The sequence below is a fragment of the Anomaloglossus baeobatrachus genome, chromosome 2 (genome assembly GCF_048569485.1).
Source record: "Anomaloglossus baeobatrachus isolate aAnoBae1 chromosome 2, aAnoBae1.hap1, whole genome shotgun sequence".
Taxonomy (NCBI): Eukaryota; Metazoa; Chordata; class Amphibia; order Anura; family Aromobatidae; genus Anomaloglossus; species Anomaloglossus baeobatrachus.
In genome coordinates, this window is record NC_134354.1 from 688611584 (window position 1) to 688638185 (window position 26602).

General features: G+C 45.2%; 1 protein-coding gene across 3 annotated transcripts in view; it reads left to right on the forward strand.

Annotated features, from left to right (window-relative positions):
• LOC142292093 (cyclic AMP-dependent transcription factor ATF-7-like) overlaps positions 1–26602 on the forward strand; it is a 138449-nt gene that overhangs the window by 48175 nt on the left and 63672 nt on the right. For all 3 annotated transcript variants that reach the window (XM_075337194.1, XM_075337196.1, XM_075337195.1), the window contains exon 2: positions 11488–11543. In XM_075337194.1, the coding sequence (XP_075193309.1) occupies positions 11496–11543 (48 nt within the window). In that variant the 5' untranslated portion in view covers positions 11488–11495. The remainder of the gene's footprint in view (positions 1–11487; positions 11544–26602) is intronic.

Below are 26602 nucleotides of genomic sequence, written 5' to 3' on the forward strand. Positions count from 1 at the left end.
CATCATGCTGTGGGGCTGTTTCTCAGCCAAGGGGCCTGGCCATCTGGTCCGCATCCATGGGAAGATGGATAGCACGGCCTACCTGGAGATTTTGGCCAAGAACCTCCACTCCTCCATCAAGGATCTTAAGATGGGTCGTCATTTCATCTTCCAACAAGACAACGACCCAAAGCACACAGCCAAGAAAACCAAGGCCTGGTTCAAGAGGGAAAAAATCAAGGTGTTGCAGTGGCCTAGTCAGTCTCCTGACCTTAACCCAATTGAAAACTTGTGGAAGGAGCTCAAGATTAAAGTCCACATGAGACACCCAAAGAACCTAGATCACTTGGAGAAGATCTGCATGGAGGAGTGGGCCAAGAAAACTCCAGAGACCTGTGCCGTCCTCATCAGGTCTTATAAAAGACGATTATTAGCTGTAATTGCAAACAAGGGTTATTCCACAAAATATTAAACCTAGGGGTTGAATAATAATTGACCCACACTTTTATGTTGAAAATTTATTAAAATTTAACTGAGCAACATAACTTGGTGGTTTGTAAGATTTATGCATGTGTTAATAAATCCTGCCCCTGTTTGAAGTTTGCAGGCTCTAACTTATTTGCATCTTATCAAACCTGCTAAATCTGCAGGGGGTTGAATACTACTTGTAGGCACTGTATGTGTGTGTATATATATATATATATATATATATATATTTATATGATTATGCGCGCGTGTGTGTGTGTGTGTATGTGTGTATATATATATATATATATATATATATATATATATATATATATATATATATATATATATATATATATATATATATTTATTTATATAATATATATATATATATATATATATATATATATATATATATATATATATATATATATATATATTTATATGTATATATATATAATATATTATATTATATGTAGTCCAGAAACTTGTATAGCTTGATGCCACATCTGTTGCAGTAGGATCCGTTCCCTAATGTTGTGCTGTCATACTTTGTTTTGTGGTAACTGGTTAGAACTAAAAAGAAACTCATTTCCTTTGGAATTATGAAAACCCGGAGAGAAGTTCAAGAGCAGGACAATGACCGCAGTGTCCTCACGTCGGCCAAGCTGACATTCTGTGTCCAGGACCTCCCGAGGTCCGGATATGGTAGCCACCACTTATTGTATTTCATTGGGACCCAGAAATCAAATCAACTAGAAACCAAAACCAAAGCACCCTATATACCAAACCGTTTTTGCCAGAATTTTGGTGTAGAAGTAATTTTGAAATGTTTTAAAAACTTTTGTGTAACTCATTGTTGTCCAGAAAATTTGGCAAGTTCAAAAAAGCAGATGGAGCTTTTAGCATGGAGGATCGTGGCTGAACGCAGCAGATACGGTCATCACAACTTACACAAAAAGTGAACCATGAATGACGACTGAAATGTACTGATGTCCCTGTGTAAAGTACATGCTGGCACAGGGGTGCTGAAAGATGTGCCGAATTTATTAAGAGGAGAATGTTTCTTAATAAATTGGGCACATCTTACTCCAGAGGACATTTCGTCAAGACTGTCATGCAAAACACCTTGTGGAAAAACTCTCTAAAGAACACCCCGGAGTCTGCTCACATATGTTATCGTTTAGCAAACCAAAGAGAAAGTTTTCATAAATCTCAAAAATCGAAATCTTTTCTTTTTCTTTTTTTTTTTTTCAATTTTACTTTGGGTGTTTTAACCTCAGTAGGGCTTCCACGTTAACAGGTTATTCCATCTGTAGAGCTTTGAGTCTCCTTCTGACCCATACCTATTTATCCAGGCTCGAAAGTCTCGAAAAATGGCATTAAGGTCTCTAGATTCCAAAATTGATCTACAAGGGTCAGCGTTTGTCCTCTTGATGACTATTTCCAACCTCTTCACAATGGGAGAATAGTAGAGTTGAGCGGACTTGTAATAATCCGGGTCCGGCGAATCCGTCGCGGGTTGGAAAAGATGTCCGGATCCGATCCGGAATAGAGAGAGAGTCCGGGTCGGACCCGGATCAGACGCTGAAACCGCGCGGATCCGGATTTATACAGTTCGGATCCGCTCAACACTAGAGAATAGTTAATATTCTCTACTGACTTCAATTCCTTAAATCAGCAGATAGTCAGGAAATCTTCACGTAGTTTTGACCTTTCTTAGCGGAATGCAGAATCACGAGTATCAGTGACTTTCCTGAAGAACCCCTGAGGGCATTACTGATAGAAAGGAGCTACTTATTACACAAATTAAACCCTGACCCCCTATGCCTCATAGTAAGAAGTTTGTCAGAGCCTATGTAGGGTGATATGTTTACTTGATTATTAGGTTTGGAAAGTCTTAAGTAATATTTTGAGCACACTATAGATAATTTGATTAAATGAGGTTCATTTAGGGCAGTATTTCCAAAACTCCAGTCCTCATGGCCCCCAACAAGTCATGTTTTCAGGATTTCCTTACTATTGAGCAGGTGATGGAATCATTATCAAGGCATCACCTGTGCTATAGTAAGGGAATCCTGAAAACATGACCTGTTGGGGGTCGTGAGGACTGGGGTTTGGGAACCTCTGATTTAGGGTCACACCTTAGTTCTTTTTGGGTTTAATGTAGAAGAACAAGTCAGTAGGTTTTCATTGTGTTCAGTTGACACCTATAGTCATCCCAAGGTGCAGTTTTCGGCATCCTCCATTGTACTGGAAAACCACAGAATAGGTTGCGAAATGCACTACTTGGAAGAGCGAAAGACCTAATGGCCCAGAAGACCAAAGATGGTTAAACGTAAGCTCAATTTGACTATTAGGGTGTGGGGCTCTGCTGAATCCCTCCGAGGATGCCGAGATCATGACGATGGCAGCCCCTGAGCCAAGGGCTGTACTTCCATTGTCAGTCACATTAGATTAGCTACCAGTGTTTTTCAGTTTTTCATTACGTTTGTTACTCAGGAAGATGTCCATCATGGCCTCCAAAAGCAGCACCTTTTGGGTTGATACAGAGCTACACGGTGCCATTTTTCCCAGGACCACTGGGTGGCCAGTGTGGGAACTAGTACATGTCGTATTAAACTAGCTTCCAAGCATATTAGGTATGATTTCCAGTCTGATTGCCGTGCACCCCAGCTAGAAAGTTTCCCAAATATATAGTATAGAGGAAAACCTTTTTGCCTAAGGCCCATTGCTGACACGACGGCTTCTCATAGTGTAGCACGGCTTCCCAGCAGATCCAGTGAGTGGAGTGCTGCCGACTTGGACCATGTCCCAGGCTCCGAGCCGCTGCAGGGCGGAATAGCTTTTTCCCTTCACGCTTCATTTCTAAATAATAATAATAAAAAGATACACATGCTTGGCTTATGGGCTTCGCATGCATACTGTGTCCACCAGTCTTTCCCAGGAAATGCTCGGGGACTGAAGCTTGTAAGACAAGCAGATTACTCAAGTCTGTCATGAAAATGTGCAGAACTCCTGTTGGCTGCGGCTCGCCTGTGTCTTTCCTGCTGTTCTGCTTATGAGATTGGATGAGTACATGCTACAGCTAATATCCGTGCATTATAGCCTGGCAACATTTATAAAAGACCATCACAAATTTTGTTGGTGTCTATGACCAATTTGGCCCAATACCCCTCCATTATGCTCACTTGTGCTAAATTATTTCTTTTTGAATTGAGTGGTTTAGGAGTTAGTGATAATATTTCTGATGAAAACCTTGGTGGTCTAGGGCTTACTACCTAAAAGATTGATTTATCTATGACGGATAAGAGTTACTTGTATGATGCTCTGGCTAAAGGGGTTATCCAAACCTATAAATTACTAAGAGGTGGTTCACTACTCTGCAATAGTGACCCTATTCTTGTAGAACGGATAGGGAAGGAATTTTCTAAACACCTTGATCAGCCAATTCTGCCTCTGAGCGGTGCTATTGTGGTCCGCTCGTCCCCATGCAGTGACACCCCCCCTCCCCCGGCCTCTGTGACCTCTGGGATCCGGTAATGTCACGTCAACTTCTAGTTGACCTGACATCACTGCGGCCGACCCCAGTCTCCCTGAGTGACTGGGCTGTGGGCGGCGTTGCACTGCTTGTCACAGCCCAGCATCTCGCGCTCTCTTTCCTTCACTGCGGAGCACCACAAGCAGGAGCGATGCTGGGCTGTGACAGCGGTGAAAGTCCACCCACAGCCTAGTCACTCAGAAAGCCAGGGGCCGGCCACGGTGATGTCAGGTCAACTGGAAATTGATGTGACATCACTGGATCTCAGAGGTCACGGAGCCCGGGTGGGGGGCGGGGGTCACTTCATGGGGATGAGCGGACCACAGTAGCACCACTCACAGGCAGAATTGGCCGATCAAAGTATTTAGGAAAAGCCTTCCCTATCAGTTTTACAGAAATGGGGCCTCTACTGCAGAGTAGTGAACACCCCTTTAATGCTGTAGAAAATCTCATCATTGATTGTAGTCAAGACATGTAAGTGCGGGGATTTCTGGATACTGGATAAAGAGAGGTTTTGAAACTTTTTGTTTCCATTTTTCAGCATTTACATATCAGTAACATGTCTATCCATCATGTGATTTCCATAATTCCACAAATTTTCCTTCTTGTTATTGCAATTTTGATATTAAGGAGTGTAATTCTCTTCTAAATAGGATACCAGTTGAATTCCTTAGAAATAAGGCAGAGGTTAGGGTTAGGTTAGGGTTCCAGAGGGTCACTGTACAGTTGTAGATGGACTTCTACGTTGGCATTCAGGCATAGTACAATGTATGGCACATACTGTAGATATACAGTAAACCTTGGATTAAGAGTAACTTGGTTTGGGAGCATTTTGCAAGACAAGCAGAGGCTTTTAAAAATGTGTAACTTGGTTTAAGAGCAATGCTTTGCAATAAAAGCAAATACTCACTGTGCACATGTCCGGTTCCATCCTTTCACCGCACTCTGACCCACTCTGGAGGTAACTATCTTTACTGTACAGTTCAGTATATACTACCGTATTTTTCAGACTATAAGACGCACCGGACCATAAGACGCACCCTGGTTTTAGAGGCGGAAAATAGGGGAAAAAAAATTTTAAGCAAAAAATGTGGTCATGACACACTGTTATGGGGCGAGGATCTGCTTCTGACACTATGATGGGGGTAATGTCCCTAAATTCTCTGCTAAGGTACCCCATCCTGGTATATGCCCTCATCCTGCTATATACTGCCATCCTGGTTTATACCCCCATCCTGCTATATACCCTCATCCTGCCATATACCCCCATCCTGCTATATACTGCCATCCTGCTATATGGCCCCATGCTGCAATATACCATCATCCTGCTATATTACCCCATGCTCCTATATGGCCCCGTGCTGCTATATTACCCCATGCTCCTATATGGCCCCGTGCTCCTATATGGCCCCGTGCTCCTATATGGCCCCGTGCTCCTATATGGCCCCGTGCTCCTATATGGCCCCGTGCTCCTATGTGACCCCGTGCTCCTATATATCATGTATCCTGTATCAGACAAAAAACAAACGTTTATACTCACCTTTCCTCGCTCCATGCAGCATTGCTACTCCCCCTGTCTGTGGCGGCAGCAGCACCGCTTAGCTGTGTGGAGCCATCACCGGTCACTTCCGTGCAGCGTCACTCATCCTCCAGTCTGTGGTGGCAGCAGCACCGCTTACCAGCGTGGAGCCATCACCGGTCACTTCCGTGCAGCACGCGATCTCCTCCTGTCTGCCGGTCAGCTGACCTGCGTGACTAGCGGCGCACAGCGATGACGTCATCGCTGTGCTCACTGCTTTCTACACAGATCAGCTGACCGGCAGACTGGAGGAGATCGCGGTGCTGCACGGAAGTGTCTGGTGAGTTTACTTATTCACTGCCCCCCGCGCTGATGATGATGCGCGGGGGGCAGTGAATACAGCCGCACATGATCACTCCAGGCTGTAGTTGCCAGGGGTGATCACGGCCGGCTGTTAATTATGTGCGCACCCCCCGCCCATCACGCTGCCCACCTGTCAGTGATGGCTTCAGCGCTGAGAGCTGGGCGGGAGGATGAAATGAGTGGGCCCACGTCGTCACGGCAGGCGCTGCTCGAGCCCCTGATGGCCCGCTCCACCGCAGCACCCTCATTCCCGGCTGCAGCCCTATAGTCAGACCATAAGACGCACCCTCAACTTTCCCCCAACATTTGGGGGGAAAAAAGTGCGTCTTATGGTCCGAAAAATACGGTATATAGCATGTCTATGAATTTGCATTTGTGGATACAGCACTGTACTTTCTTTCTAATAACTAGTATAGCACATTGCTTGTCCTGTATGTAATTGCCTGTGCAGTATTCCTACCCCAGATTCGGTTTAGTTCTGTCCTTATTTTGGGGAGAATAGATTTGGGGTGTTTTTTGTGTATTGTACTAGAATAAAGATTGTCATATCCATACATCATTTTTTCTCTATACTGTACCTCCCACACACCAACAATTCTATTGTAAGCAAATTTGCAGATTTATTTGTGTTATATGTTTTTACTGTACAGTATTTTGTATAGTGTACTGTAATAATTTTATGAATACAGTACATTTTGTATTACTGTAAAAAAAAATTGTATAAATACAGTAAATATTTTTGGGTTGTGGAACGATTTGTCCGCATTTCCATTATTTCCTATGGAAAAATTTGCTTTGATATAAGAGTACCTTGGTTTAAGAGCACAATCCTGGAACCAATTATACTCGTAATCCAAGGTTCCACTGTATATGTTTTTGACGTATGCATCCAATGTGTATGTCTGTGTTGCCCTAAGTGATCTATACACAGCACTCTGTGTCTATGTGATGTATATATACGTCAGTCTCTGTCTCCTATGTGATGTATATACAGCAGTCTTGGTGTCTCCTAAGCTATGTAAATACAGCAGCCTCTGAACAGGCAGGTCCCCAGCTGCTTCTCCCCAGTCGCTGTCCTGGACGGACAGGTCTCTTCCTATGTGCACATATAGGCAGAGATCTCAGCACAGAAACATTTATTTTTTTACACATCCAATTGTGTAACTTATTACTATTCCAACATCTATTGATTAAAACGTACTGTGTTTGTGGGAAACTCCCTTTAATTCCATAGGGACTTGTGCGCCTTCATCCAATGCGCCGTCGGGTGCCATATCCATAGGGCTATTCCCAGCTCCTGCACCAGTAACACTTGTATGCGACTTATTACAATGTTTCGCCATTCAGTTTCTTTTCCTTTGGAATCTGAAAAGCAAAAACAATCTATATGACACTGTGACGTGACGTGATGTAGATGGGGTCAAGGCCTGATTTGTATATTTTTTTTTTCTCTGAAGTCCTACAAAGATTACTTGTTGTTAGCAACACAATTCTCCATTTTGCTTTAGGTGTGATTAGAGAAAAACATGTAAATTAATGGAGAAATAAAGAGAATTTTAAAGATCTGCGTAAGGGTATGTGCGCACGTTGCTTTTTACCTGCTTTTTACCTGCTTTTTTGCTGCTTTTTCTTCTGCGCTGTTTAATGCCAAAATGGATGTGTTCTTCTATTCAAGCAAAGTCTATGGGAATTTGGGTTTCTTGTTCACACTATGTTGTTCAAAATGCTGCCTTTTTGTGGCAGAACTTTGGTCAAAAACTCAGCTTTGCAGTGCAAAACCCAAATGGCAAAAACAATTGACATGTTGCTTCTTTGAAAAGCTGAGTTTCTGACCAAAGTTCTGCCACAAAAAGGCAGCATTTTGAACAACATAGTGTGAACAAGAAACCCAAATTCCCATAGACTTTGCTTGAATAGAAGAACACATCCATTTTGGCATTAAACAGCGCAGAAGAAAAAGCAGCAAAAAAGCAGGTAAAAAGCAACGTGCGCACATACCCTAATTCCCAAAGTAAGTAGTTCTCCCCTTTGTATTGGGCCCCACAGTGACCCCTAGATGTGGATTTGCAGCCCCTTCTTGCATGCAGTGTCGGTGCGCTGCTCGCCCTCCTGTGCGCTCAGTATAGGGCTGCAGGGGACAGCACAAAGCTGTAGTTTGCTTTTCCCGAATGTTGTGTGGACCTCTCCCATTCAGGATGGGGCTCTACTGAGCCTATTCTCAGGATTGTGGGGTCTCAGCAGTTAAATTGTGACTTTGAAAAGTCCCCCTTATTAAAATATGTCTATTTGAACTATGTATTGTAACTTGTAGTACACGGCTGGTGTACCCTACCTGACTATTTGGGATTTGTGAGATCTAAGATCTCTGTGTCAGAAACCTCCTGCAATCACTCCTTATGTGACCAGATTGCCAAACTGTGGCGGTGTTCACTGTCGCTGCCCCCTCTGATCTGCGTCTGGGTGGGCAGACACATGACCACATGCATGTACGGTAATTTGCATAGTTGTGGTCACAGGCAGACTAGTCTCATCCAGCTTATCTCAATTTTCCTCCATTGAAAGAGGCGCAGGAGTCTTGTCGACTCGTGACCGTAAATATGCAAATCACACGTGGTCATGTGACTGCCCATCAACATGGCATATACAGGAGATTCGTGACTATGTACACATCACACACTGTCAGGATACAGGAAGGTGACTCTCCATCCCCTTATATCAAACATATTACCTGTCCCGTACTTTTCTTCTGAAACTGGACAGCCCCTTTAAGTTGGGCCTTATCCAGATGTCGGTGTTGCAAATACTTGTTCTATGCGTGTATCTCGTGGATACCACATGCACCCGTTATAGTCTATGGTGCTATTCACTTGTCTATGCTTTTTCACTGCCCGTGAGTTTGTGCAAAACTCATGGAAACATGTTAGATTTTTTTCTTTGGCAGCACAGATTAAAAGTATCAATACAAGTCTATGGGTCTGTGAAAATCACGTACAGCGCACGTATGGCTTCGGTGCATAGTCCATGTGCTCTCCGTGATTAACACTTTAACACTGCAAAGGATAGGAGAAGCTTTGTCATTTATTTATTGAAACTCACTAATAACGCTGATGGTAAAACTGACTCTGACCAAAGACTTTAGCCAGTAACAAACACTGGTGACCCTCGGATCCATAACACTGGTGACCCTCTGATCCATAACACTGGTGACCCTCTGATCCATAACACTGGTGACCCTCGGATCCATAACACTGGTGACCCTCGGATCCATAACACTGGTGACCCTCGGATCCATAACACTGGTGACCCTCGGATCCATAACACTGGTGACCCTCGGATCCATAATACTGGTGACCCTCGGATCCATAACACTGGTGACCCTCGGATCCATAACACTGGTGACCCTCGGATCCATAACACTGGTGACCCTCGGATCCATAACACTGGTGACCCTCGGATCCATAACACTGGTGACCCTCGGATCCATAACACTGGTGACCCTCGGATCCATAACACTGGTGACCCTCGGATCCATAACACTGGTGACCCTCGGATCCAAAACACTGGTGACCCTCGGATCCAAAACACTGGTGACCCTCGGATCCAAAACACTGGTGACCCTCGGATCCATAACACTGGTGACCCTCGGATCCATAACACTGGTGACCCTCGGATCCATAACACTGGTGACCCTCGGATCCATAACACTGGTGACCCTCGGATCCATAACACTGGTGACGCTTGAACCTTTTTTTTTTTTTTTTTTCTTACATATGTGAAAAACACTGACGTCTGAATGAGACATGAATGTGATTTCTTGCAGTCAAAGAATTTCTTTGAGGAGACAACTAGATGGATGGGACAGGAGTTTGGAGGTGATTGGATCGCAGTTTGTAGGGTGGTGACATGACTGGTGAGCGCCGTCCAACTATTGCACCTGTTTGACCTCGCACAAGGGTGAGCGAGCCGATATCCCGAGTGGCTGCACGGCGCTTATCACTGTTAGCACTTGGACCTTGGCCTAGGAGAAGTCTGAACCCATATGCCCCTTTATGAAATCAAGACACCAGACAGCAGGGGCTTGAAGAAGACGTGTACCATACATGCTGCGGCCATTTCTCTGTTTCCTGCAGCAAGTGGTTGTACTGTCGTGCAATGTTTCAGTGTATTACGGTAGATTGTTTTCTAATAATGGGTTTTTATGGCACGATCCAGGACACTAATCTTCCCCGATCAGTAATGTACAAGTCAATCTGTGACCGTTTAATGCTGACCTGCCCAGATGTCACAATATATACCGTAATATACACACACAGCTCGGGCAAAAATGAAGAGACCACTGCAAAATGTTCTGTTTTTCTGATTTTTCTCTTTTATAGGTATATTTTTGAGTGAAATGTAAATTATTCTTTTATTCTATAAACTACTGACAACGTCTCCGAATTTCTCAGCAATACATTTTGTATTTTCTGAAAATGAGAAATTGTCAAAATAACAGAACAATGCATTGCTTTCACACCTCAAATAATGCAAAGAAAACAAGTTCATAATCATTTAGAAACAACAATACTAATAATGTTTTACCTCAGGGAGGGTTCAGAAATCAATATTTTGTGAAATAACCATGATTTGTAATCACAGCTTTCATGCGTCTTGGCTGCTTTCCACCAGTCTGTCACACTGCTTTTGGGTGACCTTTTGCCACTCCTGGTGCAAAAATGTAAGCAGTTCTTCTATGTTTGATGGCTTGTCCATCTTCCTCTTGATTATATTCCAGAGGTTTTCAATGGGGTTCAAGTCTGGAGAATGGGCTGGCCATGACATGATGTAGGGGTCCTTCATCCACACATTGACCTAGCTGTGTGACATGACACATTGTCCTGCTGGAGAAATCAGTCCTTAGAGTTGGGAAACATTGCCTGAGAGGAAGAAAGCAACTGTTTTTCCAGGATAACCATGTATGCGGCTTGATTCATACGTCCTTCGCAAAGTTTAATCTGCCCAATTTCACTTGTTGCCACCCCGATGACTGAAAGTCCGAGGCTGCCGGGAAGAATAAATTTAATTTCCTCCGGGCAGCAGGGCTCTTGGCGCCAGATCGCTTCAGAATGCTGATAACCTGTAGATTAACCCCATTATCTGCAGCATAATGGCTTTTGTTATTTTAACCTGACAGGTTCCCTTTAATACGATCCTTCTGTGCCCTAGTGGCAGGTGGTATGGCTTGTTTTATTTGTATGTTTTTCACTTAGGAGGATGACTTTAGAATAAAAATGAGAAAATGCATTTTAAAGGTTTTTGTATTTTATATTATTATATTTTTGGTGATCAGGGCATGGGAATGCCTCAGAATGAAAGGTTTTTTCGTACAGCGACCCTATAGCCCCTGCTGCAATAGAGCCTTGAGTAGAGTATCTCACTTCAGCGATACGATATTTCAGCGATACGATATTTCAGCGATACGATATTTCAGCGATACGATATTTCAGCGATACGATATTTCAGCGATACGATATTTCAGCGATACGATATTTCAGCGATACGACATTTCAGCGATACAATATTTCAGCGATACTAATATTTTACACATTGTAATAAACAATTTTTTTTGTTTGCTCTGCAGGAAAAGTAATGGGAGACGATCGACCTTTTGTGTGCAGCGCCCCCGGCTGCGGACAGGTAAGAGACACTTAGTTGTTCACTTCTTTTGGTTGGTAGTTTTTCTTCTGCTTGTGAGGGATGAGGAAGGATCACTGTCTGTTCCCACAAGCTTGATAGCCACACATATTGCTGAGAAATCATACATTAAAAAGGCACCTGTCCCCAGGTCAGAAGTGGACAGTATGTGTTCTTATGTTATGTTCTCGGCTCCACGGCGTGGTTAGCTTTTTTTGTGGGGGGGTTTAATCCTCCATAAGAAACATGGGTCTTTTTATTTAGTGCTAATATTTATGGTGTTTATCAAGGGAACGTGGCTCAGTGTAATAATGTAATGAGACCATAAAAATGAACACTAAATAAAGTGTCCCATATCATTAGAACCGGATGGTGGATTTAAAAAAATAAAATAAAACAAAAACTGAATGATCAGGTGTGCAACGGGAATAAAATAAGAGCAAAAACTGTCCACTTTTGAGCTGGTGAGAGGTCCTGTTTAATAAAGTGACAATGTTATCAGCATTGTAATAATAGCCCCGTCAAGATGGCCATTTATCGCTTTTCCATGCTGCAGCTTTGAGCTTAGGATCTGGTCACTTCTGCGTAGGTCAGTGCCACTGTTCTGTTTCATAACTAAAGTGCCAGATCCTGAATCAATCTTGTCCGATAGACCCCTTTAACTGTAATGGGATTTCAATCATGGAACCTGTCTTTTTTTTGTTTTTGTTTTCTTTGTCCTTTTTAACATGGAGTCCATGACAGGGCCTCCGCTCTGCCATGCTTATGAATCTTCAGCTTTTTCTGAACGACTTGTTGTTTATGGTCGATTCATGAATCTTGTTGTTTCAGTCCTCGTCTGAGCTTCTATTCTCATGGAAAGCAAATCTGTTGTTTTCCTCTTCGCCCATGACAGCACCACCTAACTAAGGGTGCTGTCATGGGCTACTGAAAATCACATTACCGGTAAGTAATTAAGATTTTGGTATGGACAACTTTTTAACTGTTTCTGGACTGCCCATGGACTATAAACATCCATGCAGTCCATTGTTTACACTGTACTAATGTACTAAAATGTTGTTAAAAAAGCAGTTTTCATAAGATGATGCAGCTTTTGAAGTGATAGTCAGCTGTCAGACACAGCCAGACTCCCCACAGAGAAGACCTACATGGTTTATTACCATGTTTACTTTTTGAGTCTTTGTATACGTATCAAAAAAGCACTGTGGAGCCGGCAGTCATGTGATTGTTGGGTGTAGGGAGGGAACATTAGCTGCTCTGTTTTAGGAGGTCAGGTCAGCTATGCTGCCAGGAAACTAAGTTTTCCCTATAACTGGAGATAATATATCAGCCCCAGTTACAGGGGAAATTAGACCTGTGGAAAGCTTTCTGTTCAATGGGAGCATCTTTAGAATTTTTTTTACTAAATTGGACTTGTTGATGTGGAGTGTAGCGCAATTTATTCATGTGTTTCTATCATTAAATTTGAAACTTTGAGTCCAGTTCCTTTTACAGCCTTGTTTGGATTCTGAGCAGATTGCACAAAAAGTAGTTTATTTTTTTTTTATTTTGTTTCAATGTTTTAAAATAATTTCTACGGAAAGGTGAACTCAATTTTTATTTTATTTATTTATTTTTTGCAGTGGTTCTTTTGTAGCCTTAAAAAATACACATTTCCTATTTTTCTTTAAATTTTCTTTAACAGCCAAAGTCCTCATTCAGACGTCTGTGTTTTTCTCGTGTCCCACAAATTATCTCATCTGGGATAAGCCGATGTCAGGGGTGTTCCACATGGACTTCTTTTCTTCTCATTATTAAGAATATCTGCCAAGCTGTTGATTGCCTGCTATCAAAAGTGTGCATCCATGTTTGCTACAATCATTATGCTAGATTTCTCCTTAGTTTTAGACTTTTTCAGCTAAGGACCGGTTCCCATGTCCAGTTGTCATCCATTTGTAATGGATCCTTGACTCCCCACAAATGGAGCAAAAATGGATTTAAAATGTAATCTATCCATTATGGTCAATTACCCATCAGCTTCAAATAATGGACCCAGTTGCTCTGTGTTGGGCTAGGTTCACATCTCCGTTGTTTTGCATCAGTCACAATCCGCCGCTCTGATAAACAACGCAATCCGTTTGGCGGATTCCGTTGTTTCCCATAGACTTATATGAGCGGCGGATTGTGACTGATGCCCTTGCATTGCATCCTCCGCCCGACTGATCAGTCGTGGAACAACTGACCGTCGGGCGGCAGGAATGCAGAGTGTAATGTTTTTTTGAGCAGCGGAATCCTTAGGATTTCGCTGCGCATGCTCTCTCTCGCCGGCCGAACGATCAGCTGATCACCCAGCGGTCGGCTAATGAGAGCGATCGGCTGATCACCCGGCGGCCGGCTAATGAGAGCGATCGGCTGATCACCCGGCGGCCGGCTAATGAGAGCGATCGGCTGATCACCCGGCGGCCGGCTAATGAGAGCGATCGGCTGATCACCCGGCGGCCGGCTAATGAGAGCGATCGGCTGATCACCCGGCGGCCGGCTAATGAGAGCGATCGGCTGATCACCCGGCGGCCGGCTAATGAGAGCGATCGGCTGATCACCCGGCGGCCGGCTAATGAGAGCGATCGGCTGATCACCCGGCGGCCGGCTAATGAGAGCGATCGGCTGGTCACCCGGCGGCCGGCTAATGAGAGCGATCGGCTGATCACCCGGCGGCCGGCTAATGAGAGCGATCGGCTGATCACCCGGCGGCCGGCTAATGAGAGCGATCGGCTGATCACCCGGCGGCCGGCTAATGAGAGCGATCGGCTGATCGTTCTCACTCATGTTTTACAACGGAATCCGACAATGAATTCTTATTCTTGTCATCCGTTGTCAAGCAACGCATGTGACTGATGAAAAACAACTGAAATGTTCACCTAGCCTTACTGAGTGGATGGAATAGTTGATGCAGCTGAAATACTTATAGCAGATCTAAAGGAGGGAAACGATAAATATGTTGTGACACTTCCATTCAAATGAATGATTGCGGAAACATTTTATTTCTACTTCGTTACTCCAAAACCTGAAATATCTACTGCCCGTGGAATAGAGGTTCCATAACATAACGTCTTGTGCTGGAAGATCAGTATTTTACATTGAACTGAGCCTATGGTTTCACTTTTAACTACACTTCTGAGGCTCAAGGGTTTATCTGAGACTTTAGGAGGTTTTTGGCTCAGTGGTTTAGCAACTACCTCACGGTAAGTTCTTATTACCTGCCTGTCCTGTCCTGATACCATCTCTTCTGTCTGAGTGGACACGGGCCGCTCTGCTCCTACCGGCGATTATGCGGCTTCCGGTGACATCACGCTGACAGAGCAGCTTCTTTTCTTCTGCGCTGCTTTGTTGATGGGGCATCTCTGATGATGATGTGCTGATTGACAGCCAGCTGATCTGCTCCTTAACTGACCCGGCTGTGTATGCGCATGACATCGGCAGGGACGCCCCACTAATACCACAGAGCGAAAGTGAAAGAGCTGCTCTGTTGATGTGAGGTCAGGTGAAGAAGCAGAATCCCCGACTGACCCAGAACAGATCCATCTCAAGGTAGGTCAGTAAGTACCGACCAGTGAGGTCTTAGCTCCATAACAAAAAAAAAAAAAGACCCCAAAGTCCCAGATAATACCTTTTTAAAAAGAACCTGTCACCACTTTTTTGGCGTATAAGCTGCGGCCACCACCACCGGGCTCTTATATACACATTCTAACATGCTGTTTATAAGAGCCCAGGCCTCTGTGAGAATATAAAAAACACTTTATAATACTTACCTAACGGTTGCGCAGTGCGCCATATGGGCGTCTCCATTGTCCGGTGCTGGCGCCGCCTCTTTTGGCCATCTTTGTCCTCTTTCTGAAGCCGCGGTGCATGACGCATCTACGTCATACACACACGCCGGTCCTGCGCAGGCGCACTACAATACTTTGATCTGCCCTGCTCAGAGCAGATCAATGTGCGCCTGCTCAGGACCTGAATGCCGGCGAGTGTAGATGACGTCAGACGTGTCATACACCCCGGCTACAGAAAGAGAACAAAGATGGCCAAAAGAGGCGGCGCCAGCATCGGAAAACGGAGACGCCCATATGGCCAACCGCGCGACCATTAGGTAATGCGGGCGTCACACGGTATGATATATCGGGCGATATGTCGACTGGGTCACGTCGTAAGTGACGCACATCCGGCATCGTTTGATATATCGTAGCGTGTGACAGCTACGAGCGACTGTGAACGAGCAAAAATACTCCCCTTATCGTTGCTCGTTGACACATCGCTCATTTTCAAAAAGTCGTTTCTTCTTCTGTGCGCCGATAGTTCATTGTTCCCGAGGCAGCCCACATCGCTCCGTGTGACACCCCGGCAACAACGAACACAGCTCACCTGCGTCCTGCCGGCTATGCGGAAGGAAGGAGGTGGGCGGGATGTTTACGTCCCGCTCATCTCCGCCCCTCCTCTGCTATTGGCCGGCCGCTGTGTGACGTCGCTGTGACGCCGAACGTCCCTCCCCCTTCAGAAAGAGGATGTTCGCTGCCCACAGCGAGGTCGCCCGGGAGGTAAGTACGTGTGACGGGGGTTAACAACTTTGTGCGCCACGGGCAACTAATTGCCCATGACGCACAAACGACGGGGGCGGGTACAATTGCTCGTGCGATCGCACGATAGATCGTCCCGTGTGACGCCCGCATTAGTGTTTTTTATATTCTCACAGCGGCCTGGGCTCTTAGAATGCTGTATATAAGAGCCCGGTGGTGGTGGCCGCAGCTTATACGCCAAAAAGGTGGTGACTGGTTCCCTTTAAGTCACTTTTATCTTTTTAACTTCTTGATATCATTTTCTCCATCTACATTTACAACTTCAGAATGTTACTGATTGGCCATACTAACCATAGCGGCAAATGCCAGAGCGGTCTCTTGTATGACTGGTGATAAGAGGCCAGCGTCCGCAGTGCATGTAGGAGCGCCCCCTGCAGGCCGGAGTGACATGAGTGGTAATGCAGCGGCTGATGATTGCTCTTTATTGCATCAGTGATCCGTGTTCGGTCTCCTGGGATTAGCAGTGGAATGTCACATTTTCATTTGTATAGAGCCTCGGTGCAGCTCCCGGCCCTGAGCATCGTTATGCAGGAGAAATGTTGAAGGGACCGCAGTAGTATTGTTTTCAGGAAATGTTTGGTTCCAGCGGTCGGGCTCCCACCAGTCCGCATGCTGACGTATCCTAGCAATATGACTTAAAGGGAATCTGTCAGCGGGTTTTCCCCATGTAATCTGAGGACAGCATGAGGTACGGTTTAAAACACAGTATTCAGTGTTGTCATTTATCACACTGTGTGCAGTTGTTTCCTTCTAATGAAGGTTGTATCACTAGTTGATTATCACTGCTGTGGCTAGCTGGCACAGGAGTCTTGTGTCCAACCGTGCCCCCTCATGTGATAAACATCTCACTGTCTATTGACATTGTAAATAGAGAGCCTGGTGTGGGCGGAGGTAGCTTTCTCAGCTATGCTGCATCCTACAGCTAAGAACTGTGTCACAACCTCTGTACCCAGTAAACGGAGTGATACATCTTTGGATTCAGGGTCTCTTTTCCTACATTAGGCTGCTCTCAGATCAGGCAGCAAATACCTAGTGACATATTCCCTTTTAACTTCTAAGATGGGAATAATCCTTTACAGTGTCTCTGGCACATTTGCTATGTTGATTTAGTTTTTGTAGCGTTCTTGGATATAATGCTTAATATGGCTGTATGGTATACATTTCTAAAAAGTTTTCACAGTTAAATACCGTATGTCGAAAAAGACTAGTTCAACCTTCCTCCACCAGTTCTACATTTTGTCACTAAATCTTTTATAACCGACAATATTGTGTGTAGTGAGGAAATCATCCAGACCTTTTTTAAAAAGTTGTTAGTGTCTGCCTTTACTACCTCTTGTGGTCGGCACTCCACAGTCTGACTGCTCTAACTGTAAAGAACCCTTTCCTATTTAGCTGCCGGAATCGCTTTTCTTCCACTCGCAGTGAGTGCCCCCTGGTCCTTAGTACTGTCTTTGGAAGAAATAAGTCATGTGCCAGTCCTTTATATTGACCACACATATATTTATACATATAAATGAGATCTCCTCTGAGACGTCTTTTTTCTAAGCTAAACATATCTAACTTTTTCACCTATCATCATATGGGCGGCCTCCATTCCTTGTAGTAGTCTAGTTGCCGCCTTTGAACTGACTCTAACTTCTGAATGTCCTTTTTAAAATGTGGAGCCCAAAACTGGATCCCGTATTCCAGATGTGGCCTTACAAGTGATTTATAGAGGGGTAACAATACGTTGGGATCACGGGATCTAATCTCTCTTTTTATACACCCTTGAATCTTGTTTGCTTTTGCAGCTGCTGCTTGACATTGAGTGCTGCTGCTCAGCTTATTTGTAATGAGAATACCCAAGTCCTTCTCCTGTTCTGTAGTCCCGAGTTTACTTCCATTTAATGTATATGCAGCTATAGGATTACTCCGTCCTAGGTACATTAGATCTCATTTGCCAAGTATCTGCCCATTCTGACATCTTATCCAGATCTTTTTGTAATATTATACTATCAAGGTCAGTTTTTAATGTCCTACATAGTTTGGGGTCATCAGCAAAGACTGACACTGTACTATCAATCCCATCCACAAGGTCATTAATAAAGAGATTAAAAAGAATCGGTCCAACCACAGATCCCTGCGGTCCCCACTGCTGACTATGGCCCATTTAGAGAATGTACCATTTATGGCTACTCTTTGTTTCCTATCTTTTAGCCAATTCCTTACCCAGTTGCATATAGTTTCCCCTAGTCCTTGCTTCTGGAGCTTTAGTATAAGGCTATTATGTGGTACAGTATCAAATGCCTTTGCAAAGTCCAAATAAATCACATCAGCTACATTACCAATATCCAAATTTGCAGCTACCTTCTCATAGAACCCCAACAGGTTGGTTAGACACGACTTATCTTCCATGAATCCATGCTGGCTGTCAGTTAGTATATTATTCTCTCTAATATAATTGTTGCATGTCATCCCTTAAAATGCCCTCAAAAACTGATCATTAATTTTCTTGTTTTAATATAGGATATTTAAAGGGAACCTGTGACCAGATTTGGTGACTATAAGCTGTGACCACCACCAATAGGCTCTTATATACAGCGTTCTAACATACTGTATATAAGAGCCCAGGCCGCTCTTTAGAATGTAAAAATCACTTTGTAGGGCCCTTTCACATTGCGCTTTTACTTACGTTCAATGGTCCCGTCGGGGCATATGTCCGAATCGCCCCTCCCCCACACTGCAAAACGTGTTTCGGACACAAGTGCCGACAGGTCCGTTGCCTATATAGTAATGTTACTAGTACATATACTAGTAACGTGATCGATTTACATTCGGGTGTCCGCCTGCAGAAAACATATGTGCAAAAATGGTGCAAGACAGAGCACACGCTAACGGAGTATGCTCCATTTATAGTCAATGGCCCTGTCTGCGCATGCGTCCGAAACATGTTTTGCGGTGTGGGGGTGGGGCAGTTCAGACGGATGCCTCGACAGGACCACTGCATGGAAGTGAAAGTAGCCTTACCTAAATGGACGCTGCGGTGGAGTTGGGTCATACGGGTGTCTTCGTTCTCCGGTGCCGGCACCTCCACTTTTGGCCATCTTTGTCCTCCTTACGAAACGGGGTGCATGACACGTCCAACGTCATAAACACTCGCCGGCATTGAGGTCCTGAGCAGAGGGCAGATCAAAGTATAGTAGTGCGCCTGCGCGGGACCGGCGAGTGTGTATGACGTAGGACGTGTCATGTACACAGGCTTCAGAAGGAGGACGAAGATGGCCGAAAGAGGAGGCACCGGAGAACGGAGACACCCATCTGACCCAACTCCACCGCATCGACCATTTTAGGTAAGTATCATAAAGTGATTTTTTACGTTCCACAGCGGCGTGGGCTCTTATATACAGCATGTTAGAATGCCGTATATAAGAGCCCGGTGGTGGTGGCCGCAGCTTATAGGATCCAAATCTGCTGACCAGTTCCCTTTAAAAACAATCTTTCACTAGGTTTTGTGCTGCCCTATCTGAGATGCTCCTAAAGTAGGGGCAGAGACCCTGATTCTAACTCTGGATCACTTAGTGAGGTTTTTGCTGCCATTTAGATCACGGTTTTATCAGCTGCAGCTCTGTTAGTCCTCTCAAGCATGAGCACCTGCTGAGCAGCCCTTGGTATTCATAAGGTGCTACTTTCCTTACTCCCCCTACCTCCTCACTGTAGCTGATTGGCAGTTTTCTGCCTATGCACAGTATAAGCAGACAGCTATCTCTCAGCAGTGGGGTCAGTTTAGATACAGCTCATCACTGAGAAGACTAGCAGAGCTGCAGCAGTTAAAACAGCGATTTTATCAAAACTACATCAAGAGCCCAGTAGATGATACAATCTGTGGGAGAGACTGGCAGATTCCTTCACATGCTATAGATAAGTTTTATTTGCATGCATTATGTATCATTTTATTTTCTCAGTATATTTAGATCTCAGTCTGATCTTTGCTTTACCAGCATCTGGTGGTGCCCGGAACAATGTGATTCTTCAGACCCCAGCGCTGCTCTGTGTATACTGTGGAAATCACACCTGTTCCATAGAGATTAGTGAGCTCTATTAATACTGCAATGCATACGTTGGCTTCTTCTCTTAGAACACAATATATTGCCGTTGTTGGGTTTATACTGCTTGCAGGTTACAGTTCAGGTAAATCCAATAAATTGTACGTAGGGTGCAGGGGCTGAAGATGGGTGAAAGTTTTGGCATTTGCAGTATCTCCCGCCTGGCTCATCCCAGAACATTCTGATCACTTGTCCCTTGAGGAGGGCAGTGTTGAATGGAGATATAAACATCTTATGGTTGCTAGGTCTCTTCTTGCTGTTATTTTTGGACTTGGCTCTCCGATCACCAGCAAATTCACAGCTGAGAACTGAAAAGCAACCCTACCTCAGTCAACCCCTGAGAGGCCTTCTCTACGACTGTCCTTAGCCCCCTTCTGTGCGTCCTATACCCAGCATTAATGAGAATACTGTGTTTTTCCAAAAATAAGACCCGTCTTTTATACTTTTTTTTTTTTTTTTTTGACCCCCAAAAAGTCCTAGGGCTTATTTTCGGGTAGGTCTTATTCTTAGGGAAACACGTTTTGGGGTAAATTTATAATACCAGACCCTCGACGTCTGCGTGGCTCCTGTGATCTTCAGTGGGCGCTCCCAGCAGGTATGCTCCACGTGGTCCTCCCCTGCTTCTGGCCAACACACTCACTCACATACATCAGATCGCACACTCCTACTTGTGCACATACACACACATTAGATCACACACTCATATCAGATTGCACACACACTCACCACATTCAGCGATACTGATTGCTTCCGGCAGGGGAAGGTGGGATGCAGTGCAGTGGAGCGCAAGGACCTGCGGTGGAACGCATGGAGGACTCGGCGGTGGAATGCATCGATGCCTTCCATCACAGGTCCTCTGTGTTCCACTGCACTGCATCCCACCTTCCCCTCCCGGAAACAATCTGTCTCACCGAATGTGGTGAGTGCGTGTGTGCGATCTGGTGTGTGTGTGTGTGTGTGCGCGCGATCTGATATGTGTGTGTGTGTGTGTCCTCCACAGGTCCCCCCGTTCGGCATCTGGTAAGAATGATTTGGGGTCATCTTTCTTTTCTCTTTTTGGAGTGTCTGCTTTCTATAATGAAGTGTCCTGCAGTATTCTTTTATTAGCTACATGGACACTTCATTATTGATCTGCAACTACGGCTTATTTTTGGGGTAGGGCTTATATTTAAAGGGGTGGTTCACTGCTTAGCTTTACTAGCCACATCAATGTAACTAGACAAAAAGACTGACAGCACTCCCAAACTGAGAGTGCCGTCAGTCTTTTTGTCTAGATTAATGAGGGTCATACCTCTTGACGGTGCACCCCTCTCCCACTAGCCACTGGTGATTTTATTCACTATAGCAGGTTCCCGCTTGCTCATACACAGGAGATTTTTAAACCCAGAGAGAGGTTTTAGTTCAGAGTAGGTTCCCAGTTATGAGAAATGCCTTGACGTGGCGACTGGGCAGATAACAAAATAGACGTTTTTGAACTCTAAATATCTACATTTTTTTGTAGCTTTCCTTTAGCAGTAATGCATGTCTATATTCTTACATTCACGGTCTTCATGTTTTAACATTTGAGTGCAATGGTCTCTTTTTTTTTTTTTGCACATTGAGATACCGTTCAGAAACAAGGCTTCTCTCAGATACCTTGTGTTGGCAATAGTGCCTGTGAGCAGCGTTATATTGCGTACCGCTCATCCACATCACATGACCCCTGGGCTCCTCTGTAATCACCGAGGAGGGCCCCTGTCTCCCTGAGCCTTAGGGGTACTTCTCACATAGTGAGATCGCTGCTGAGTCACAGTTTTTGTGACGCAGCAGTGACCTCATTACCAATCTCGCTGTGTGTGACACTGAGCAGCGATCTGGCCCCTGCTGTGAGATCGTTCCTCATTACACACAGTGCTGTTTCATTTTTTGTACGTTGCTCTCTCGCTGTGAAGCACACATCGCTGTGTGTGACAGTGAGCGAGCAATGATCTGGATGTCCAGGGAGCAGGAGCCGGCTTCTGTCAGCCTGCGGTAAGCTGTAACCAACGTAAATATCGGGTAACCAAGCGAAGTGCTTTGCTTGGTTACCCAATATTTACCTTGGTTACTAGCGTATGCCGCTCTCAGGCTGCCAGTGCCGGCTCCCTGCACACGTAGCCAGAGTACACATCGGGTAAATAAGCAAAGCTGTTTGCTTATTAACCCGATGTGTACTCTGGCTAGGAGTGCAGGGAGCCAGCGCTAAGCGGTGTGCGCTGGTAACCAAGGTAAATATCGGGTAACCAAGCGCTTGGTTACCCGATATTTACCTTAGTTACCAAGCGCAGCATCGCTTCCACGCGTCGCTAGGGGCTGGTCGCTGGTGAGATCTACCTGTTTGACATCTCAACAGCGACCATGTAGCGACGCACCAGCGATCCTGACCAGGTCAGATCGCTGGTGGGATCGCTGGAGCGTCGCTAAAGTGTGACGGTACCCTTACACCGAAAATGCTGAAAATTCCTGCTAGGGCTTAGTTTTGGGGAGGGCTTACTTTTAGAAAAACAGTGTTTATATATTTTATTGTTCATGAAGGCCCCCAACTAGGTTTGTAATCCTTTAAAATGAGAATTAATTCAATCTTTGCCTTTCTTAGGATGTAATCTGTAATTTTTATAAAATATAGGGGTGAGTTTCCTTATAACCCCTCCTGCCAAAAATTCTGTATCTTGTAAAGTATATCTTGCTAAAAGGTTTTTTTTAAACCATCTCAGTCATGAATGTGTTAATAAAACAATTTTGCATGATTATTTTTTTTTTATCTGTGCATAATTCGGGCTTGCATGCTATGAAATAACCTGACATAACCACGTTTTATGAATGGTGCAATACACAGGATTTAGTATTTTTTTATTTAACTTGGTATTATGTTTTCTCAGCATAACCACAGTTTAATGGACTGTATGGCACCAAAGTGACTAGACGGCATTAGGCAATTGCCAGGATTTTCACCTCCATCATCGATGACCTCAATGAGTTTCGTGTCTTCTGAAATGTGCTTTCTTTTTATTTAAGGAACGAAAAGGAAAATAAGTTTAAAAAAAAAAAAAGATTCCTCCTTGTGCTTAAAATAATCTGTCATCAGGGTTTTTCTACCTAGTCTGAGAGTTGCATAGTGCAGAGACAGCGACCTGGATTCCAGTGATGTCACTTACTGGGCTGCCTAGGGCAGTTTTGATACAATCCCTGTTTTATCTAATGCAGATCTACCAGTTCTCTGAATGCTGAGCGTTGCATAACCCCACCAACACCACTGGTTGGCAGTTTCCTGCCTATGCACAGTATATCAATAATAATAATAATAATATTATAGCACCATTTATTCCATGGCGCTTTACATGTGAAAGTGGTATACATAATAGGGACAAGTACAATAACAATACAAGGCACAGACTGGTATAGGAAGAGAGGACTCTTCTGTGAGGGCTCAGTCTAGAGGGGTGGGTGAGGGGACAGTAGGTGAAGGCAGAGGTGGTCGAGCGGTGTGGAGGATTGGGGGTTACTACAAGTTGTAGGCTTGGCAGAAGAGATGGGTCTTCAGGTTCCTTATGAAGCTTCTCAAGGTGGTCTGATATGTTGTTCCAGAGTATTGGGGAGGCACGGGAAAAATCTTTGATGCGATTGTGGAAAGTGGAGATAAGAGGAAAGGAGAGAAGATCTTGTGAGGATCGGGGGCTACGTGCGGGTAAGACCTGGGAGACTTGGTCACAGGTATAGGGAGGAGACAGGTTGTTGATGGCTTTATGGCCATGGTTAGGGTTTTGAACTGGAGTCATTGGGCGATGGGAAGCCAGTGAAGAGATTGGCAGAGAGGAGAGGCCGGTGTTAGGCTCTGTGCGCACTGGGAAATGGAATTTTCTTGTGAAAATTCCGCATCCTCTCAAAGATTACCGCACCCGCGGTAAAAAACCGCGGGAAACCGCACCCGAAAACCGCATGCGGTTTGCCGCGGTTTTACCGCGGTATTATTCGCGGTATTGCCACGGTTTTGCTGCGTGCGGGTTGGGATGTGCTTTATTGCATTCAATGCAATAAAGCACATGGGGAAAAAAAAAAAAAAAAAAAAGTCATTTAATTCTGAGATAGTAGTAGATAGACAGAAGAATAGATAGAGGGATAGATAGAGGACAGATTGCTGCATTTCCCACGGTCGGCAGTGAGTTCACATTACCGGCCGTGGGAAATGACCGGTAATTACCTCTGCTGTCTGCTGCATTCAGCCTGTGTCTGTGACAGTCGCGGCTGGATGTCAGCAGAGCAGGACGCCGGAGCCGGAGCTGTGGATTATGTCGGAGCTTTGTTTGGGGGCGGTTAATAAAATGGTGAACGAGGCTTGTTGGTTTTATTTAAAATAAAGGATTTTTCTGTCTGTGTGTTTTTTTCACTTTACTTATGGGTTGATCATGTCAGCTGTCTCATAGACGCTGCCATGATCAAGCCTGGGGTTAATGGCGGTGGTCCCCCATCACCATTAACCCCTTGTATTACCTTGCCACCACTGCTACACGGTGGCAAGAAGAGCCGAGGACACGCCGGTATTGTCGCATAATGGATGTGACAGTGCCGGGGCAGCTGCGGCTGATATTCTCGGCTGCCGGAGGGGGAGTGAGGCGGGGGACATTATCCCTGCCCCTCTCCCTCCCCAGCCTGAGAATACCGGGCCGCCGCTGTGTGCTTACCTCGGCTGGAAGGTAAATATGCAGCGGAGCCCACGTTCTTTTTTTTCCTATATTTCCGTTTTCTTTCTATGTGTGTTCTATGTCTGTGATGTGTGTGTGTGTGTGTGTGTGTGTTTACTCTCTGCTCCGCTTCCTCTTCCTGTAATGACATCACTTCCCTGCAAAACCGCAGACAAGCGATGTACATTACCGGAGGTAAACCGCGAAATACCGCAGGAAAACGCAGTGAACCGCACAGAATTTGCTGCCTGCGTTATTCCCTGCGGGATTTCATGATTAACATTGAGTCAATGGAGTGAAATCCCGCAGCGATGTGCGGAAAAGAAGTGACATGCACTTGTTTTTGCTGCGGGATTCCAGCAGCAAAACATGCAGCTGTCAAATTCCGCACAGTGCGCACAGGATTTTTTTTCTCCATAGGATTTGCTGGTGATTCACTGCAGAGATGTTATGAACATTTTCTGCAGCGAAACATGCAGCAAATCCGCGGAAAATCCGCGGGAAAATCCGGTAAGTGCGCACATAGCCTTACGTCACCGCCGGAGTCTGCTCCAGCGACTTCTGCTCCAATCGCCAGGCGACGCCGTGTTCCTGCCGTGGATGGTACTGGTGATGGGAGAGGAGTCGATGCCAGCGGTGGGCGCAGGCTCCGATCATCCACTGGGCTGGGTTAGCTTGGGATCTGCAGTACCGCTGGCTGACTGTGGGTGGCATGTGTCTTCCAGCTGACGTTGCCAGCGTTCAGCTACACCTAATGGGAAGACACCACACCCTTCTTATTCCCCCTCCTGTCACATGACCACTGCCAGAGATAGTTCTGATTTTCCTGGCTCCTGTTACGTCCTATTCTGTTTGGTGATTCCTTTGTGCTGACTTCTGCGTGTTTTCTGACTACCCTTCTGCCTGCTGTTTATGTAACTCGCTGTCCGATCCGGATTTGACCTCTGCTACGTTTGCTGACTACGTCCTTGCCTGCCGATTCTGTCCCTGTTCCGCAATTCCTGGTTTGACCCTGCCTGACGACTACTCTCATCGGACTGCAGCCTTCCACAGGTAGTGATCTCCAGTTCCCTGTGTAATTCCAAATCCCTGTAGAGGGGTTAAAGGGTTTCAGGGTTCTGCGGGTCCTGCTTGGTGAGTGGCTTCCCTCTAGCCTCCCCATTACAGCCCATCTGTGTCTGTGGATCCAGGCAGGCGTTACAGCCGGGAAGTAGCGGGGGGAGAGGTGGATTAGTCGGACAGCATAGTTTAGAATAGATTGTTGGGATGAGAGAGTGTTAAGGCCACTTCACACATAACGACATCGCTAACGATATCATTGCTACGTCAGTTTCTGTGACGAAACAACGACTTCACCCTCGATCTCGTTGTGTTTGACATGTACGAACGTTCCGCCCTCTGCTGTGAGATCGTTGGTCGTTGCTGAATGTCCTGGGCCATTTTTGGCTCGCTGGAGTCCTGCTAGGCAGGATGGATCTGTATGTTTGACACCTACCAACGATCTCGTTAACGACCTAGATGAGAACTTAAAGTGTGACACGTAGGCGTGTAGTTGAGTCACCTTTTCCGCGCCCCCTCTGCACAGATTGGTTGGCGCTGAGTACAGTAAGCAAACACTCGGGAACTAAGGAGGGATGAATCCGGGTGCAGATGCAGCTTCGATCCGAAAAGCAAGC